This window comes from Papaver somniferum, chromosome 4 (genome assembly GCF_003573695.1).
Source record: "Papaver somniferum cultivar HN1 chromosome 4, ASM357369v1, whole genome shotgun sequence".
NCBI lineage: Eukaryota > Viridiplantae > Streptophyta > Magnoliopsida > Ranunculales > Papaveraceae > Papaver > Papaver somniferum.
The window spans coordinates 46,250,178-46,271,811 of record NC_039361.1 but is presented as its reverse complement, the minus strand read 5'-3'; the positions used below and the strand labels follow the sequence as shown (position 1 = coordinate 46,271,811).

Genomic DNA, 21,634 nt, shown 5'->3' with positions numbered 1-21,634 from the left:
GTTCACCTTGATTATCAAAAGACGGAACAAAATCTCTTGGGTATTTCTGTGGGAGACAGATTTATTCAATCTATAGACTTTTCTGTGTGAGACAAATTTGTTTATCAAGTCTTCGACTTTGGGTCGTACCAACTTTTGGTTGTGGGTGAGATCAACTAAGGGAATCAAGTGTGTAGTATCCTGCTGGGATCAGAGACGCAAGGAACGCAACTGTACCTTGAATCAGTGTGAGATTGATTAAGGTTCAACTACAGTCTAGTCCGAAGTTAATTGGTAGTAGGCTAGAGTCTGTAGCGGTTCAATACAATGTGATGTTCAATCTGGACTAGGTCCCGGGGTTTTTCTGCATTTGCGGTTTCCTCCTTAACAAAATTCTGGTGTCTGTTTATTTCTTTTCCGCATTATATTTTGTTATATAATTGAAATATCACGGGTTGTGCATTAAGATCAATCAATTAGAATATCCAACCTTTGGTTGTTGATTTACTTTGATTGACACTTGAACATTGGTCTTTGGTGCCGTTCAATTAACTCATCTTATACTCAATCGGGCTCGCAGATTTCTATTTGCTGATTGCGGATTGAATTAAGAGTTAGAGATATTAAACTCTTTGATATACTTTGCTCTAGATTGAGTCTGACTGTCTAGTTGATTCTGTAGAAAGTGTATTGGAGTAAGTCCTCTCAGATTGCCAAACGAATTATTGGGTGTGGTTGTTAGACCTTCGCATTTTCATCCCATATGAACCCTAGAAACCCTAGATTTCTCCCATGCTCGTTCTCACCACAAGTCACTATTCTCACATAGATTTTGCCCCATCACCAACCATTGTAGGATAAAACGGTTATGACCCGAACACTCTCATAAAGAGAGGATTCTCCAAGAGAATGTATTTCTACTCACAATATAATCCCTCTTATATAGTAGACAAATCCTTGCTCCCCAAGTCTTAGAACTCCTAAAAATAGACTCACACCTTAATTAGGAAATCCTAAACTTGGAAAACACTCCTCCAAAACGTCATACAAGTTTCCTGATCCAAGTAAACCTTGTATAAATTCCAAACCCGAAACTGCCCTTCAGCCACGGTTTTGACAGCATTAGATCACTGATCCTGCTTCAAAAACTGTCACCTAAAGTCCAATTTCAGCCATATGGTTTTGTATACGGAACAAAACCCCAATAGAATTAATCTTTGGTCAGATAATGGGTTGGTAATGATATTTCTAAGGATAGATATCCAAGAATCAAGATCTAAAATTGCTACTATCAATAAAGTCATGACTGAGAATGGAGAGTGAAGTCTCAACTTTTAAAAGAGGTTTGAATGAATAGGAAGTGCATGATGTGGCTGATATGATTCATGCTCTAGGAGATATGCTGTCTCTCAAGACACACCGAAAGACAGCAGAAAATGGGTTTATGGACCTGACTTTACAGTTGTTAATTGCTATGAGGCTCTAGATGTCGATGGTCTTATTACTTTTCCACACAAACAAGTTTAGAATCCAAATGTTTCCTTGAAAGTATCATTTCTTGTTTGGACTATCTGCGATGATGGAGCTCCAACTCTTGATATGCTGCAGAGAGTTGGACGTGTGCAGTCAAGTCAATGTCTTTTCTGTTCTGCTACTCAGGAAACTCAAAGTCATTTATTTATATATTGTGTCGAAACATGGAAACTATGACATTACTTTCTTGACAGTTTCAATTATTAGTGGGTTTTCTCGAAAACGGTTAAGAAAAACGTTCGGGAAATGGCTAAGAAAGAAAAGTAGGTGTTTCATGCGGCAACTATGGAGCATCTTACCTTTTGCAATTTGGTGTTATGTGTAGAATGAACATAGCAATCATCCTTACAGGGGGTATCCGAGAAACATTAGCAATCATCGAATGTACTCTTTATAATTGGACTTTAATTCAAAATTGTTCGAAGATCATTCTTTGAATACCTTAATCCTTAATTGGAGGCAATTATCGGTAACAATGAGCTAAACCTCGCTCTCTATGTAACCTTAGAAAGCTCTGTGTTTAATTGATCCCTTTTGCTCTCAAAAATAAAATAAAATAAAATAAAATAATGGGCATCTGGACATCATCCTTAATACTTTGTCTTCTGCAATTAATCATCATGGATTGTTTTTCTTTACAATATGTAATGCACTATATTCTTGAATGTGGATATGCACATCCTACTAGCGGGACCTAGTTAACATGTGTAATTCCTCTACACCTCTACTCCACTCATGGCGATAATACAACCACCTGTATTCTGTATTTATAAATGAACTACTCGTGGCAATAACTGCTTACCTTTATGTATTTAAATGCAGTCTGGCTAAGAAACTTGTGGGCTGTGGCAACCTTTCATGAATATTTAATACAGATTGGCCAAGAGACCCAAGAAACATGACTACAAAATAAGTGTCGTGGACAAAATACGGATGGACCTCACCTCACCACGGCATTAACAACAACAAGATAACCCTTTCAAATCGAAAAGATAAACAATATACACCACCGTGATGGTGGTGGGTGCTGCTGCTGTATTATTTAATGGAAAGAGTAGTAGAACTCGAACTCCATAAATGATACTCACAAAACAACGAAAATGAATCATGGAATCCATCCAACGCTTATAGTGTCATTTAGCTCGACTTAGATCTGTCGTAAAGAAGGGGAATCTTGATGAGATCTCTACACCATCACAAATACACACTGGCTGGCAATTCTTAGAAAGAACAACAACGGCAACAAATCTCAAGTACCAAATGAGTCTTACCACCAAATGATGAAGAAGAAACTTGTTAAAAGTTAAAAGCAGAGGAAGAATTTTGTTCCCGACCAAACTGTATAAGATAGTCCGTCTAATAGTACTCTCATGTTTTTTGGTGGCACATACAATACAAGAGCATTTGTTTATTATGTTCGTGTACCTTCGTTCACGTGTTAGATGTGGGTGATAGGGCCTGGCACTGCCATTTTATTTTCATTTTCTTTTCTTTGTCTGATATTATAATGCGATTCACTTTTTTTCTTTCTTTTACCACCGGCAAGCTGAAAACAAATCCAAGAAGTTCCACAAGTAAGCCACAAGTAAGTACATCTATTCCAAAGCAAAAGAACTTGTGACAAAAAAAGAGGAATCCAAAACAAAAAAATAACTTGTGACAAGGCATTGCTGCCAAACCACTAGCGTCCCTTTGGACATCTATTCCCTTTATCCGCTTCGTACCACGTTTTTTCTGTGGCCACTCGCAAAATGCAAAAACCAATCACAAAGGTCACCTAATCTCTGTCATTATCACTGGAAAGATAAATAGATTCCATCTCTACTTTTTCAACTAGAATCCGACTTGCTTTAGTCCAGCAAAAATAACATGAACCACATTCATCCATTCTCAGAATTTTGGACTCGTCCTATTATCCTTTCGGAAAGAAACATAGATCATGGTTGAAAGCCATGACAGTATATGCTGAAAAAACCAACGGAAGAAAGAAGAAGAAATTATTATATACGCTTACCTGTATTAAGTTAAATTGATAACACTAAATTGTTACCAAGTGTTATCGGATGAAAATGCTCCGATCACAGACGTAGGACAAAATAGAAGCGTAATGAAAAATAAAAAATATAAGAAAAAAAAAATGAGACAGTGGAGGCCCGACTTGGATAGAAAACTGAGACTAAAATTTTTTAAAAACAAAAGAATGTGTTCTTCACTTGTTCTCTTGTTTACATCTCAACTTCTGGTCTGTAAACCTCCTTCATCTAATCTTTCAATCTTGGCCTTCACCATATTCCATGACGGTTCTTTGTTGTTCGTGTTGTTTAGAAAAGAGGCTGCACCAGGATTTACTGCACCACCATTGGAACCTTGGCTATTGCTGCTTTCAAGGGACATCTTGCTCATGTTGGTGCTGTAAGGTGCTGCAGTAATCACCCTGCAGCAAATAATAGATGAAGTTGACATCAAAAAGGAGGAACAGTTTATCATGTCATAGTAGAACTGTTTTAATGTTTTTTGTTGTGTTACAAATTAACCAGGATAGTATGTCTTAACCAGATCCCATTAGCTTGCAAATTTTCTTTTCTTTTCTCTTTTTTTTTTTTTTTTGCAGAGTTAGGCTTTTGTGAAAATCCCGCAAGCTTGGTGTGACATATATTGCAGCCACCAGTTTAAATAAGCATATGTCCGTACATATACAGTTCCAAGTCAGGCAACTCTCCAACCAGCAAATGCAATTCTGAATATACAAACAGAAACCCTCGAGTAGGAGGTTACCTGTCTTTGCGCTTCTCCAGAAACCGGGCCAATGACGCTTTACGAGCCTGAGGCACAGCTGCAGAGAGAAACATTTTTTGTTATGATCACTATGGTTGCTGAGCCTAAGAGTACTAAAGGAAACAGATAATCCTGGTGAACAATTTAGAGTACTCGATCAAACACTGTATAAAATAGCACAAGGGACAATACCTGCAGGTCTTAAATTTCCAGCAGATCCATCTGAAGATGATGCTTTAGAAGGTTCTGCCTGGCTTATCGGAGTCGCCATAGTTACTACAGATTTTGCAGCCATCAATTCGTCGGCGCCACTACATCCACTTACAGACTGAGAACCGGGTTGTGAAGTAACAGATAGAGGGCTTGATAGACCTGAACAAGGTGGTGTTGAATGGGAATGGTTCCCTCGAAAAACATCAGCTGGTGTTGAATGGGAATGGTTCCCTCGAAAAACATCAGCGCCCTTTGGGGTTGGAGGCTGCGATTGAGCTCTGGGAGTTGCTACATTAGGAGTCGTCGAATCCCCATTTCCAGCCAAGAACATAATAGCTTGAGCCTGAGTAGAGATAAAAATCTCAACTAATCAAACCACTGAACATTATCAGGGGAGAGCAGGCAAGAGTTCGAGAAAGCAAGTTACCTTCTCAGGAGACACATCATCATACACATTCACTGAACCCCCATAGAAGATGGTCAACTGCGCAGGTGCAGCAGCAGGCCTAGACATGTTCCTACACAATAAAACAATTTCAGTTCACCATTCTAAACATTAAAATAATACTACACAACCATATGGAACTTTGACGATAATCTATGGGTTGATTTTTTTAATTCAGACTCTGCCCCTGTCTCAGTATAGTAGATATCATCACTATGTTGATCATTTCATAAGACGTAAGCACACCAAAAATCCCTCAACTGATTCTGTGGAGCAATTAACATGGTGTAGAAGTAACATGTTGGATCCTAACCCTACTTGAGATCCTATTGAAGTTTTTATCTAGTATACCTCTGATCAGGGGCACCGGCGATGGAAGCAGCAGTGACATGATGGGGAGACATAACTGGAATTCCTCCGAGGGGTTGTTGCTTAAGATTTGAAGTAGCCAAAGGATGCCCAGCTGTTGAAACTTGGCTCTTGAAGTAAGGATTGCTCATAGCAACTGCAATCGCGTGATTAGAAACAGAAAAGGTTCTAATTTCATTAGAACGGTGAGTTGAATACGGATCAACGTGTTGCGATGGATATGATGTTACTGCATAATGGTTGCCCCCTTGTCTGTCGAGGTTAAAGTTTTTCTGAAAAGTAGATAGAAAATGAAACTAAAGATGAGTTGATAGAATAAGAATCTACCTTCCTATAAAGATCTACTAGAAATAACACATGCAAGATCCACCGAAGTGATTGAAACATACCTGTACTGCGTTAGCATAAGCTTTTTGGTTTGCATCAAAAGCATCTGAAGTCGACATAGGCATAAAAGTAGATGATCCAAGGGGATCATTAACAATTTTTTGGGGCCTCTCTTCTTGAGTATTTCTGAAGTTCGTGAACTGAGGCAAGGTAGGTGAACCCTTGTTGGCGAAGGGCCACTGCATAGGAGATCCTCTCATGAATACTGCAAAGTCAAAGGAGTAAAAACATTCATCAGTTTTAAATATCTTACAAATCTTCTATTCACATCATTAATTTGAACAAAACCGGTAGCATATCACAAATTATCATCAGACAATCACACAAAACTTCAACCAAATCAACAGCAAGATGGGTTTTGTTAAAATAACCAAAACAAATACGAAAACAAAAGAAACAAATTAAAATACTAACCTTGTTATTAACTGAGACGAAATACCCAACACAAACTCAAATTTTGGAACTAAGAATGAAACTCAATGTGAATACTCTTCTTTACATCTGAAGATGAACTCAAGTGAAAGTCTAAAACAGCTTTTAAAACCTAGAGAGCTACTGCTATTCAACTTCCTTCATCGAAGGGACAAATTATATAACTTAAAGTAATTCTGTATCTGTCCTATACAAGCATCCAAGTGGGGAGTAAGTACTATTACTTATTTAAGTAATCAGCACAATTCAGACTCAAGAACACAAATAGTATAAATAAATCACGAGATTTTGATTCTTGAGCAATTAATGAACAGAGTTTATGTATAATTAATGCATTTCTCCTCTGTGCAAAGTTTACTTAACATTTAAAATAACACACATTCATTAAAGAAAAACTCCAAGCACATGTTTAATAAAGTATTAGCTCACAAGAATACAATACTGTATCAAGATTCCCCTTTTAACTCATCACCATGTGGCCTAATGCTTTAGGTAGAAGATAAAATAAGCTAACTCAAAAATATAATAATGATTAAAAGGTAAAATTTTGAAGTTGATAGTAGAAATTATTAGCTCAAAACAAAAAAAATTGAAAAAAAGAAGAAAAAAAAAAGTTCGGAAGGGAAGAAAATAAGTTCTGAAATAAACCCAGAGACTTAAAATCTCTTAAATCCAAACCCTAACAGCCTTAACTCTAGTCTAGGTCTAGCATTTTGGAAAAAACAACAGGCGGCAAACTGTATCAACAAATACCACTACCATATCAAGCTCGTGATTCAGATACTAAATTTTTAACTGACAAAAACACAACATATCAAATTTGAGTTTCAGTTTACAGGGCCGGGCCTGTCAAAAAAGCAAACAGTTGAGTTTCAGCTTCAAGAACAGGTGAAAAAAACAGTAAGAATCAAATTCTCAGATTGTTCAAGTCAAGAACAAAATCAAACCAAACAGAGCTCCAAAAGCTAAATTCCAGAAACAGATACAGAAAAGATAAACAAAAAAAATTACCATTAGTATTATTATCTTTAGCATCATCATCTGCAATTGTGATTGTCTCCTTGGACTTCATACCTAAAAAATCTCTCTCCATTTCTTAAAAAATCCACCGTGCGAGTATCTACAGCTACAGATTTAGATCCTACAATACAAATTTCCTTGAACAGAATTTACAATTTCTCTCAGAATTTCAAAAAGATTAAGAGAAATTTCGTTTTTCCTTTTTTTTTTCTCTATTTCTGTCTGAAACTCAAACTGGATACCGCCGTAATGAACAGAGACCTTATTTGGTTTTTTTTTGTTTGAGTGACGATCGCTAAAATTAAATCAGGACCGTTTATATTACGAATCAATGAGTTTACCGGTTAAAGCGGTTGATTGTCCGGTCACTAACCACGTGCGTGACTAATTAACTTTTTCTGCACCTAACGAGGACACGTTGTATAATTGCAGACACATTTACCTCGTTACGTGTGTTTAACCGATTAATCGCCGGGTAAAACTGTTGTTTCTCGTTGAAAATCTTATCCGCTTATTTTTATGGGAATTATTATATAACCAGGTCCTTTTCAAGTAATTGTACCTCCCAATGCGTGCTTTCACATTTCTCATTTTTTTATTAATTATTTTTTGTAGTTGTCTTACACTAAACTAAATATTTAGTTAATTAAGAAAAATGGTCATCGTGCGGCCCACTCCTCAAAGCATGTGAAATTTTTTTGTAGATCCACTTCCACTGTTGAAAGTGACCAGAAGGATTTGGTTCACCTCACCCCTTCCACGATGTTTATTTTCGTCTGGTGATAGGGGGATGCAGTTTTGGTGAAGACAATGTTAGATGTGATATGATTGCCGAATCTTTTAATTGATTTCCCGATCAAATAATCAAATTATAGTGAAGTAGTAAAAAAACTTAGAAATAGCAAAATCAAGTGTGTAGTTGAATATATGCATGCGGTAGTTTACTCAACATCAATATGGGACCGGACGAACCCGGGTTTTCTTAACCATATTCTATTAAGCGATTCTAGGGGAATCACATTCCCTCGTGTAATAACAGTTTAATTGCTTTTATAATATATGCATGCTTTAAAAAAAAAGAAAAAATGTTGTAGTTGAGTTTTTCTTCGGGATATCCAGTATTGCCGACGGAATTACAGTTGAAACACAATAAACTAATACGTTTGGGACCAACAAAATTTATTAATTAATCAAAATTATTAGTTTAACAAGCTATTTATTTTATTTTATTTTTGACAATCAACATATTTCAGTTCATTCAAATCAAAACAGTGATCACATGTTCGCTTACAAAAATAACAAAAACATTAAAATAAAAGATAATCAAGATCGTAATACAAATAAGGACATCAATTACAAGTAGATCGCGAAGAGAAAGAGCAATAAACTGCAAAGATATCCAATTTCTTCTTATGTATATGGGAGAGATGATGGAGTACCCCGAAATGATTTCCAACCATTTAATTAGATTGTAGTCTTCTTCGATAAGAGATTCTCCTAAAACAAAGGAGTAATTTGCCCATGAATTTGTCGATCCACACAAACACAAATGTCGATTGAAAGCGATGTAGTGATGAACCGTCAATGTTTTTGAATCGAGATAAGCAAGCCACGAACCATCCATTAAAATTTGAAGAATTCGCCCCACAACGACGAAGAAAAATCGCCCAAAAACGGCGAAAAATATGTCAAAAGACACAAGAAACTATGTAAAAACATCTTATTCATTACCTACTACCAAAAACTTTGAAAGAAAAAAAAATTCTTGCTCAGATCTGGTCCAGAATGACCAAATCTGAGCAACGCAGTTCAAAGGTTGTTTTTTTTTCTTTTGAGAAAGGGATTTAAAATTTTAGTTTTATAAGCCTAATTGGGATCACAGAGTTATACTCCCTTTGTATTTAAAAAAGAGAAATTATCATTTTTTTAATTGATTTATTTTTAGGCTGAAATCAAAAATGATAAGTATTTTTTTTTATAAACGGAGATAGTATTATGTTAGAGTTCAAAAATTAATTAATGTAGTTTCAATTGTAAATCATGGACTCTGAATCGATGGAACTTGGACTGGTTACCTCCGATATTTAGTAAAATTTGTCCCACTTCCCTTTATTTAGTGTTGCATAACCCTCTACTCTAACGATATTGTTCTTGTTCTCCTTCCTTTCAAAACTTTAGAAAACACCTATTCATTTTTTTTCTTTTTTGCTCATATCTGGTCTTTTAGGGGCCGGATCTGAACAAAGATTTCTTGTTTTTGTAGTTAATTGTGATAAAAGTCGATTATAATAAAAAAAATTGCTATTAGAGCGATTTTCTCTTCGTTATTAGGGCGATTTTATTTTTCGTTATTAGGGCGATTCTATTTACACTTTCATAGTGTTTCTTTCTTTGGATTTGTTCGTGATTCGTTATCGAGATACAAGTACATCGGCGATTTAACGCGGCCAAGATCAAGTTTTCATCAAAAAAATAGATCTTGATTTTCCGGGTTATTCGCTACACATGAAGATTTTTGGGCAAATTACTCATTTCTCATATGAGAACCTTTTTTCAGGTATCCTGTTATAGGGGCGGCGGGTAATAGGACAAAAAGGGTCATTACATGATAATTTGAAGTGCCCCTTATAAAAAGAAAACTGAAAATGACTAATTAACCTTACATAATTTAGTGCTGATAATCTAGTTTAGTTTTGATAATCACTTAAATTTCACTTATATTTACTCTAAAACAAATCAAAATCATATTTTTAGAGTTAAAAAAAAAAGTTTAGTGTTGAAAAGAAAAACTTTTGTGATATTTGTGAAACCCTAGATTTTGATTAACTCAACCAAAATGAGTGATTCCAGTGACAAATTTGAGACAGGTGAATCTCCATATGATAGACAAAACAAATACTACATTCCTCTTGATGGAGATCCGGATATGGAGTATTTGTTAGATGGTAGAGATATTTTAACCCAAAGTCAAGGTCAATCTCAATCAATTGAAGAAATTAGCCAATAAAGTGAAGAACCAGAGCCTGAAAATGACCAGTTATACTTCTAAATTAATTCCCATTAGCTTTTTGTTGCTCAAAACTATCTAAAATACGTAAAAAAATAAAAACTTTTACATTTTCAGAAGAAATTACGGTTGGAATTGTGCTCTTGACCAACCGTAACTCTGCGTTACGGTTCATAAGTTATCGAATACCAACCGTAACTGGTTCAATTTGGGGAAAACCCAATCGGAATACCAGTTACGGTTGGTAAAAAAAAATGGGTACGAACCGTAACCTAATTACGGTTTGAAACATGACAGCATATAGCAGCCGTAACAAATAACGGTTGGTAACTAATGAATCGAGACCAACCGTAACTGACTTACGGTTGGTATTTCAACTAATTTTTGAACCGGATAAATTGCTAAAACACAGTATGTTTTACGGTTGGTAAGGTTATTTGAGTTACAAGTCGTAACTCAATTACGGTTGATAACAGTGATGCAAATACAAACCGTAAAAAAAAAAATGAAACATCCAGAAATAATTACGGTTCGTAACTTAAGTATCGAGACCAACCGTAAATCAATTACGGTTGCAAAAAAGAATCGTAACTGAACATTCTTTCTCAAAATCAAGAACTTACGGTTGGTATTTGAGTTAAATGAACCGTAACATCAACCAAATATATAGTTACGGTTCCAATTGGCGTTATTACCAACCGTAACTCACATGCTACACAGAAATTTCAATTTCAATTTTGTTCCAAAGCCTTGATTTTTGATACAAAACTAACTTCAATCTTCATCAACCTTCTTCTTCGGCATCTCTAATATAGCTTTCAATCAATGATTATCAATTTTTCAAATTTTCGATTAATCGAGGAAGATTAAAATATCAGTTTTAATGGAAGAGGAGAAGAGAACATGAAGATGAAAAAAAAACTGTTTTGATTTTTTTGATTCATTAGGTTTAGAAATAGGGGAGGACAATTATGTATTTCCAACCAAAAAAGAATGGGTAAATTAGTCAATCTACACCCCTATAGGACATCCCCTAACGAACTAGATGGACATTGTTATCACACTTGCCGCCCCTCTAATGAAATATACCGCCTCTATAACAGGATTGTTTTTCAAAGAAGAGAACAAATCAAAATGGTCGAATTATAATTTCAAATATCATTCCTTTTCCAGTCTCTGGTACAAGAATTGTTTGTTGTCGTTGTTGTAGATCGCTCTTTCTCTTCGCAATTTATTTGCGCGTTGCATCTTACTTGTAATTGTTTTATTGTTTTTCATGTACTTATCTATCTTGAAAACCATCATGTAAACGTTTCTTTCATGGAATGAAATACTTGTGGTTTGATTATAAAAAAAAAAAAAACCAAGCAAAATTTTATTCCCTAAATCAGGTTTGGTTTGCTTTTAAAACAAAATAACGATTATAAGTATGGATATAACTGTCCTTATTACAAAATTCACGTTAATTTAGTCTTCTTTGTACAAAAATACGAAAAAGTATAGGTTTACTGAAACCACTTAGCAAAACAAGCCAACAACTAAGGCAGTATTATACCTCACGTTCTTGATGCCGAATGAGCAAATTATTGCCGTATCAAGGCAAAATAAATCTTAAATTCAAAGTTTAGACTTTTAACACAAAAAAAATATAAAACGTGTATTACTTAATAGCTCGAACGAATTTCGCGACCAAGTGGACCAACTCCATTACATAAATGGACCACTTAATTCCGATCTAAGAAGAAATTAGGGCATCCCATAATAGGACCACAGATTTTTACTTTTTAAGAAACATCGTGCCGTTTTCAAATTCACAAAATTGGTTAAAAAGACTAAAATCAACAATTCCTGGGTGAAATGAACAGTTAGATTTTGATACTGTTTAAATGGACAAAAATGTAAAAATAGGCCGGAAGTAACCAGTTTCATCGTGCCCATTTTCAATTATTTTTTCTTATTTTTAATTCACACAGGATGTATCCAGTTTCATCCATGCTATTCTTTAAATTTAGGTTAAGATGAAACCAGTTTCATCCTTACTATTTGTTTTTTTTGGCCATTTCACCCAAACTATTTTTTACTCGTCCATTTGAACCGTGATTTAAAAATATTTGAACAAATGAACCATTTTCCGTTTCAGATTAAGGTAATACCCGACATGCTTAAGATAATTATTTGTAGGGTTCTCTAATTTAAAGGATGAAAATGACTCCAGATCTATGTTAATAAAAAATAAGTTCCGGCGAAGTTATATTGCTAAACTGTAATACCAGTGGATTGGTAAATAATTGAGGATTAGCGCATCATCAAAACCGACTAAACGAAAAATGTTGTTGACACAATGACATTGGATTCTAGTCATTCTACCTCAAAGTGAAGAAAACTTCCAGAAAACGGAAGTTTATTAGATTCGGTTTCCATTCGTCATTAGTGTAAGTATAGCTATAATCTAGTTTTATTCATAAGTTAGCTGGTTGACAATGACTGTAATCGACAATCAACGATCAAATCAGTTCAATTATCATAATTATAGACCCACCACTTCCATTACGGGAACAACGTTTTAATTAAGTTGCTTATCTGCTAATCAAAAACTTAATCACTTTGTACGACATGGGCCGTCCAACATCATTTTCTTTCTTTAAAGAAAATCAATTAAGCAAGTCAACCGAAAGAGGGGGTTAGAAACAAGGTTCGAAAAACGGGTCACGGCCCAGGTCACAGGTATTAGGCGTGACCGTTATAACGTGTTTTGACGGGTGTGAGCACGTTTTGGGTCAAAAACGCGTTATATAGGAATAAAACGCGTTTTTTTGACGTTTTTTTTTAAATAACGGGTGTGATAACGGTTAAATAAGAAAAAAGATCTGAATTTCCTATGTAACGGTAATTACAGCTGTGAAAACGGTTACAACGGGTCTAAATAACGTTGTTACTACGTTTTTCCATTTTTTTTGGTTTAATTTATTTATTTGATTTTTTATTTATTTGTTTATGGGTTTTTAACATACAAATTTAAGGATATCTAGTAAAATTCACAACCCTAAGTCTATGACTTATAACAATGCATTGTAGTTATCGTCTACCGACAATATTTATACACGCATACTATCACTATCCACTTGATATGTTCAAGTTGTCACTCGAATAGTTCAATGCATTCCCCAATATTTCAATAATGCATATTCGGATTCAAAAGCAGTCAAAACTTTGTTGTCAAATAATACTCCTAGGCTCTTAGCTACTTGCTACAAGACTAACCAACAAGGAATACAACAGGAAGAGAGTCAGGGACTAGCTAGAGAAAAAGAGAGTGAGAGAGGGAAGTCAAGGAGTCGATTTATCTTTTTCTTTTGCATTTGGAGGTGTGTACAGTATATGCTACATGTGGTCTGTACTTTAGAGTTCAGACTCAAAAGTTAAAGAAATAAAACAAAAAAAAAAAGTAAAAAGAGTAGTTGGTTTCATGATCAAAGACATAGCTAGCCTGTGCTTATATACGCATGCAACGAGATTCCAAATGTTTCAAGAATATTTCGATTTGCTAGCTATTATGTCTTCTTGCCCAAAGGAATGCTTTAAAAGGACAAGAAGAGAATTGAAATGAAATCAATACCTCTGGTTCTCTGCTTCTTGCTCAATGGAATGCTTTACATTTTGAATTTCTCAAATACAAGTTTAAGAGGTAATATTAATTATTTTTTGTAGATTTTTCATTCAATTAGAGATATAATTTATTAATACGTTATTAATTTATTTATTATCGTTTTTTTCTTTCATGATGTTAGAGTAGTGAATATAGATGTTTGAGAAATATCGATGTTTTTTTCTTTCATGATGTTTGAGAAATATTTAAGAAATGTTAAGTGAAGAAATGTTTCATTCTATTAACGTATATTTACTTAATAAATGTTTCATTTTTATCTAAGAAATGTTTTAAGAAATATAGATTTTTTGTTCATTTTATTATCATTTATTTAAGAAATGTTTTAATAAATGTTAATATTCATAATTAAATAGTCCATCAACTTGAATCAGTTGGCACGTAAAAAATCATTGTTTCTTTATAAAAAAAATGGCATGATGAATTGATATATGTCACTCATTGCTATGTGAAAGTGATCCTTTATTGAAAATGATCCGTTTCTTGGATTCAGATAAACCTACCATGGGTTATTTGTTTCATGCACTTGCTACATGTGTGGAAACTATAGAAAGGGGTTTGGGTAAAACTCGAAATAATTCTATTGTAGGTGTGATTAACCGACGATGGAAAGATCAGTTGAGTTCTCCTCTTCATGCTGCAGCGCATTTTCTGAATCCATATTATATCTACAACCCAGCAGCCAATCTCATCAACGATGAAATTTCTCAGCCCCAAATTTGTCTCAGTAAAGTTATATCAAAAATGATTAGTAGCCCTCAAGAACAAGCGACATGCATGCTAGAGGTGTGAATTTTTATTAACAATTAATTTCGTAATTATATGAATTTCTATTCACAGTTTTTGATATTTTTAGGCGGGAAGAATGCAAATGATGCAAGGCCAATTTGCATCACCATCAGCAAGATTGGATGCTCTGCAAGGTGATCCTGAAGCTGGTGGTTGTCACACGGTGCTCAGTTTCCATCACTCCAGAGGATCGCGGTAAAGATACTAAGCCAGACAAACACATCGTCTGGATCCGAGAGGAATTGGAGTGTGTTTGAAAGAATTCACACCAAACTACGCAACCGCTTAGTTTCGTCAAGAATAAACGATTTGGTATATGTTCAGTACAATTTAAGATTGGAGCAGCAAAGAGTTCAAGGTAAAGCAAAGCGACATAACATTGATGTCCACGATGTTCATAGCCTGCTGACAGATGAAAATATGCTTGATTGGATAGCAGGGGATGATGAAACACCAGTTTTACCTCAGGAAGAACATTGGTTAAATGAATTGGAAGAGGAAGCAGCTAATAATCCAGAGCCTCTCCCTCCACCATACGAATGGCATGATCCAGAAGTTGAAATCTCATATCAAAGGTTGCCAGTGAGTAACTTTGTTTATGACTTTGGTAACCTAACATTTGGAGACAATACACAAGGTCATGAAAATGAAAATCCCATATACAATTTTCATTACACTGAAGATCGTCCAGAAGAAGATACCCGAGGAATTAATGAAGAGTATAATTCCAATATTAATATCAATAATGAAGTAGATAATCGTAATGATAATGAGGAAGAAGACTATGGTTATGAAGATGACGATACTGTTAACTACGACAGCCAAATGCATTACGCGAACCAATATGAGGCGGAGGAAGAGGAGGAGGAATCAACTGAGAATCGTCGAGAAAACAGAAAATACTTGAATAAGTCGAAAAAAAATGTCGGTACAAGTTGGTTTGTCTAAGTTTAAAATTTCAAGCACTACTGTCACTAGGTTACTTATTGTAAGTTTATAACATTTGAAGTGTTTAATGATTATTTATGAAATTTTAGTTGTAAGTTTGAAATTAAAAATTGTATAAGAATTTCTCCAACTCAATTTTTTTTTCCTTAAAAACGGGTTTAACCGGTATGAAAACGGAAAATACGATGTAAAAAACGTGTGTTAAAATGTTATTTAGAAGAAAAAAACTGAAATATTAATTTTAAAAAAACGGTAATCACAGGTGTGAAAACGGTTATAACGGGTCTAAATAACGCCATTTTTTCCTATTTATCGGTGTTATTTAGGTAAGCGTGTTGGTGAACCTCACGGGCACGGTATATGGGCGTGAGCGTTATAACGGACGTTTTTTCGGAAAAAACGGCCGTTTTTCAAACCTTGGTTAGAAACGACCGACGTCTAAAATCCAACAGGTGGATCGGTCCAGGTCAGAAGACTCGGAACCCATAAAGCTTGAACTAGGATCCCCCAAAGAATATTGCTCCATCTCTACTTCTAGGTTTGGTGCCAGGAGCCGAGCCAGGTTTCACTCTCCCTGGTGCCAAAGGTTTAGTGAAATTCTTTGACACGATGAATTCGAAAATATGAATAACAGTATCGAGTCGTGACTCGTGAGTCTCGTGACACAAAACTAAAGGTATCTGTACTGTACTACACATGCATTCCTTCCTCAATAAACCCTTGTTGCAGTGTAGTGTCGTACTACCATTTTAGGTAAGACATTCCACCATGGCAAGTGGATTGTCTACAAAGACTGATGGAGAGTTTTTGTTGGAAATTAAATTAAAACCCAAGTTGGTTGAGCTTTCTGTCCCACCACCAATGTGCAACACATGTTACAAAAAGATTCATCATAAATTATCAAGAGTACAATTGAGAGATCCAATTGCGTGTGTGTTCCATCAAACATCAATCTAGCTAGCTAGAGATTTCTATTATTTATTATTCTCTTCCTATATCTTTAGAATTGGTTGGCACATCCTTTTCGACTTAATGGCTAGTAAGCTTTGGGTATTTACTACTTACTGTTAGTATTTCAAGTGGATCATCCCAAGTCACTGTTCATTTGTACTATGATTATTCCCTATGTTCCTTTGGAAAACAATAGGCACATGAGAAATCCGTCTCTGCAGGGAAGACGGGAGATTTTATTTAAAGGCCTTGAAAGCAAAAGTAATTGGCGTAGGAATATAGTAGAAAAGCAGAAAAGGACCACAAGAAGAAAAGGGGGACCCAAGTACATTCTGATAAGTCCCCGTTTTCCGATGAAAGAGAACAAAAAAGTAGTAACCATGTTTAGATCCAAATTCGAGTTACTGTACTGGTCTGCTGTAAAACATGTATATTTCGGTTTGAATGATCAATTTGATGAAAAATTCAGACCCATATTATTGAAGCAACGTAAAGAAATTCAGCTTTTAGACTGCTGCAGAAAAAGGCTATCTCCTCAAAACCAAAAATATTAACTCGCCGACAAACTGGACATGGTAGAGGCACTATTCTGCTCGGGTAAAAATGAGCCAAGTTGGCTGAATGTCATGGGACAATAGACGGTTTGGGGTGCCGACGGTATCCATCGGAACAGAGGTTACCAATCCGTATTCGTAACCCATAAGAATATCTGTATCTATGCATTCATACATCGGTTTCGTAAAGATTAACAAATACTTTCTCCGTCCCACGATTAGTTGACCTATTTATTTTTAGATTTTGTCCCATAATAGATTGTCAATATCATTAAACAAGGAGATATTTCTAAAATTATCTTTTTGATTGATTATAAGAAATATGCATTATTTGATAGGCATGTTTAATATTCGTTACGTATGTGTTTTAAAATGTTTTTCAATAGTGTGAAGTTTGAGAACATCATGGTGTAGTTTGAGAGAAACTATTTCAAAATTTCATTAGTTATTATCTATAAGTGTATAATTGTAAAAAGTATTTAAAATACTATTTTCTCTTCCTTGCCTTAAAAATTATGCAAACTTGAAGTAGTTCATCTAATAGTGGAATGGAGGGAGTATCTAATTGTATCAAGTAGCTATCAAAAGGAAAAATATTTGATGGGGGCGTTTTCTGATGGGACATGGGGGACAAATCATGTATTGACACGTGTCTTTGCTATAAATTGATTTCATCAAATTTTGTTTCCAAATATATATAAAAAGTATATTTTTGGTGAAAATACTGTTATCTTAATTGGTGATATTTTATCCTTTATATTTTTAGTAACATAAGTTGTTAAAACAATTAATTAGAAAAACACATGTCAAGACATGATTTGTCCCCCATACCCCCATCAAAAATTTACTCCTATCAAAAATACTACATTTTACATTTTTTTTTCTTTTCCTACATTTATAATCATAATATCAAATTAGTTTTGATGAATTTATCATTCCTTCGTTCATTTCAATTAAAATCACCAGCTAGTATCAAAAATAAGATACAGTATATCTTAAATTGTAATAATAGTTTTTTATGTGTACTATGTTATCGGATATCAGATAATTATCCTATGGAATATAGATAACTTTGTATTTGTATCCGATGAGAAAAGTATCCCATTCGGTATCTATATCATGTATCGGATATCCGATATCTTTGGTACGAACACGGGCAAATGTGAGATATTCGGTTACCCATTAACAGGGGGATCGACTTCACCACGATGGATAGTGGTCGTAGCATTCGCAATCAACTGATATATCTTTTTTATAATCATGTCTTTTGGTGTTGGAATTTTTTAATTTTTTTTTTTTTTGGCGGATCTATTCCGAAGGGTTCTTATCAAAGTTTTCGTCACTGAAAAGCTCCATTCATGAAGAAATTGTGAGTGTGAGTATGCCAGTGGTCCTTGTGTTTTGGCCTTCCTTTAGGTACTCGAATTTTACTCTATATGCATGTGGAATGGTTGGTTTATCAACGTGATTAGACGTTGCACTGGATGGACATGGTTGGTTTATAAACCTAAACAAGGAACACTTCTCATCTAAAGTTGAATGGTTTTCATATGTCCAAACACAAACTTCCACACAAGTACTCAAAATTCTGGCCCTACTATAATTATGTAAAACTTTGACAAACTGCCTCAGCCCCACGATGTTGGTTCTCTACGTAACGTAAACTCATTGCCATATTATCTTTCTCATCATCATGAAGAAAAGAAAGGTTACAAAGAGCAGTTGGAAACATATGGGAAAAAGAACGATTTCTGCGTGTTTCTTTTGTTGATAATAATAAACTTAGGCGAATGTCAGCCTATATCTTAGCGTTTCATCTAGACATGCCGCTCAAACGAGTTCTCGAAACGAGTTGGTAGCATGCACGCTAATTAAGCCTGATCCTTTTTATCGATAAAAAATGTGGTGCGTACGAGTTTATAAACATGGTTTGATTGGGGTATACCTAAATTAATTGGGGTACCTAATAAGACAAAAGTCAAGTCATTTTGAAGTAAAACGGGCTATCCCTTAACCTTGTATTTTCTAAATGGTTAATATACCTTATTTAATTAACACTAAAAATTCTGATTAGGTTAATTAATTGAGATTAGATGAATTAATTAAGTGGATTAAAACTTATGAATTTAAGTTATCAAATTTTGTTTTTGATTGAACTCATGTGGGAAGATTTTTGATGAAAAAAATTTGTTTTGAGAATTTTTTTTGCAAACGAAAATGAAAACATACTACCCAAACAATTCTAAAGAGGGGATTGCAAAGCTAATGTATTAAATCATACTCAAAATTAAAGAAGAAATCAACACTTTCACTTCTGAAACTATGAAAAGTCGGCAGGGTCGACGAATGAAAAATATGTCGACTATATCTGGCCGTCAAGGTCTACAGATGAATAACATGCAAACTTTATCCGGCCGACAAGGTCGGTGAATGAAGAAGATGCCGACTTTATTATTTTTGACATAGAGGAGGCTGTTGTAAATGCTTCACTAGCCGGCATCTTACTGATTTTTTACCTTGTCGGCTACTTTATAGTCGGCAAGGTCGATAAAAAATACCATGCCGACTTAGGATTGTTTGACATACAGAGAAAGGTGTTACAAATGCATAATTAGTCGGCAAGGTTTTAATTTCATAACCTTGCCGACTAAACTATAGTCGGCAAGGTATAAGGATGAATGTCGCGCCGACCCTGTAAATATTACTTTCAGAAGCAAAACTCTTTGAAAAGTTGGCGTGCTATTCATCTTATAACCTTGCCGACTAAAAATAATATATGAAAAGTCGGCATGTTGTTCATCCTATAAGCTTGCCAACTAAAAATAAATATGAAAAGTCGGCATGCTCGACAAACAAATACCATGCCGACTGTGTAACTAGAATTCAAGAATTTCAAATTTTCTGATCTAATTTGTCATTCAAATAAACAAATAAAGTACTAGAATGAATTTGAAAGAATAATCAATAATAAAAAAAATCATAATCCACGATATTTTTTCGTTTGAAAATGATGAAATATAGGGTAGGAGAAAGGAATTGATCATTAGATTGACGATGAAGGAGAAGGAAACAAATTAATAAGGTTTTTGATCTAAAACCCAAAAAGAGTGGTTTTGGTTATTATTAGGAAAAGGGTAATTAGGTAATTTTGCATATATTAGACACCCCTTAACCCTCTATTATGGTTGGGAACAAAGTAGGTATACCCAATTAATATGGATATACCCTAATTTGGCCAGGTTTATAAATTGACAAATCAAATTTATACTATTTCAGCAGTTGCAGGAGTTTTGATAATGTGACTACTGGATTTCTGGATTGGTATCTCCGGCTAAAATCATGATTGGTTAACAGCCGAAAAGGGTTTTCCTGTGGGCGCTCATGTTTCTGACCTAGATGGCTAGACTGACCAAACGGTACATATTATTCCCCTGATCGTTGATACACTCGGAAGCGTTGAGAAAACCGCCGATGAATTGATCAAACGGGAATCATATGGTACATATAGGTGTCAAGCGAGGAAAAGAAACAGTTGGCGGTGCAAGATCCCACGTTTCGATGAAAAAGAAAAGGAACGACCTGTCCCATGCGATGTGCCCACATGATAAGGACTATTTATCTGCATATAAAAACAAAGTAAAACAAAATGCAATAAAATATCCCTAAAAATAAATGAGTAAAGTAGAGAAAATAACAAAACCAGTCACATGATTTTTCGTTTATGAAAGGGAAAAGTCAGACCCGCTTGACCATTGGTGCTAAAATTTATCAGAAAAATATTCAACGTGGGTTGTAGAATTTTTAGGTCCATAACCTGTCGAATTGATTCTGGAATATACCATATTTTCTCTCTAATTTTCATATAAAAATTGGGTATCTTTGTGGTATTTTGTTTTTTCTCTTCGTGAATTACATATAATTGATATTTTTATTTGTATTTGAGTTTTAATTTTTTTGTATTTTGATACTTTTTCTCTTGTAAACAATCATGTATTCACCTTCTTGGATTAAATGAAATGTGATCTGATTGTTCATCAAAAAAAAAAAAAGGTCCATGGTGTGTGGAATTTTCCCCCAAAATTAATCTCTTTGAGTTGATTCCAATATCCTGTCGGCAATTTTTATAGAATGCCAAATCAAGAACTCGCTCATTTTGCATTTTTTTAAGCAAATAGCAAAGAGAACTAATTTCTCTTAATATCGGCACACAGGGCCGGCGTAAGCCACACTAGTGGGACAGACCACACCATGTGACCCACATTTTTTTACCCCGCTGAGCAAGTTCGAGGGCTACTTTATTAGCCTGGCGATTTACAAAAACAAAAGAGATAAACCTAATTTTCTGGCTTAGGATTCTAATGTCTTCAAAATTTGAATGTGTGCGATGGTCTCCTTGGAAATTCTTCTTGTTGATCTGATCTACAATTACGCCTGCATCATTCTCCACAATTATCTTCTTCTACTTCCTCACCGAAGCAATGATGAGTGCTATACGAATTTCCTTCACTTCTGCTTCTTCTGCTGAGAAACAGATTAAATTTGTTGATTCGGCAGAGCTACCCGAGCCA

At 34.9% G+C, this 21,634-nt stretch overlaps 1 protein-coding gene across 2 annotated transcripts; it reads right to left on the bottom strand.

The window, feature by feature from the left end:
• Positions 1 to 3,492: 3,492 nt before the first annotated feature.
• On the bottom strand, positions 3,493 to 7,434 carry LOC113275361 (protein TIFY 6B-like). Of its 2 annotated transcripts, none has more exons than XM_026524843.1 (7): positions 7,145 to 7,434; positions 5,704 to 5,906; positions 5,297 to 5,586; positions 4,928 to 5,018; positions 4,480 to 4,843; positions 4,288 to 4,345; positions 3,493 to 3,946 (listed from the first exon to the last, which is right to left on the bottom strand). In XM_026524843.1, exons 1-7 carry the CDS (start codon positions 7,224 to 7,226, stop codon positions 3,745 to 3,747), a joined length of 1,290 nt encoding a protein of 429 aa, XP_026380628.1. In that variant the 5' UTR covers positions 7,227 to 7,434; the 3' UTR covers positions 3,493 to 3,744. The 2 variants fall into 2 exon arrangements, with proteins under 2 accessions (XP_026380628.1, XP_026380629.1); XM_026524844.1 differs by lacking the exon at positions 7,145 to 7,434 and adding an exon at positions 6,116 to 6,504.
• Positions 7,435 to 21,634: the final 14,200 nt, after the last annotated feature.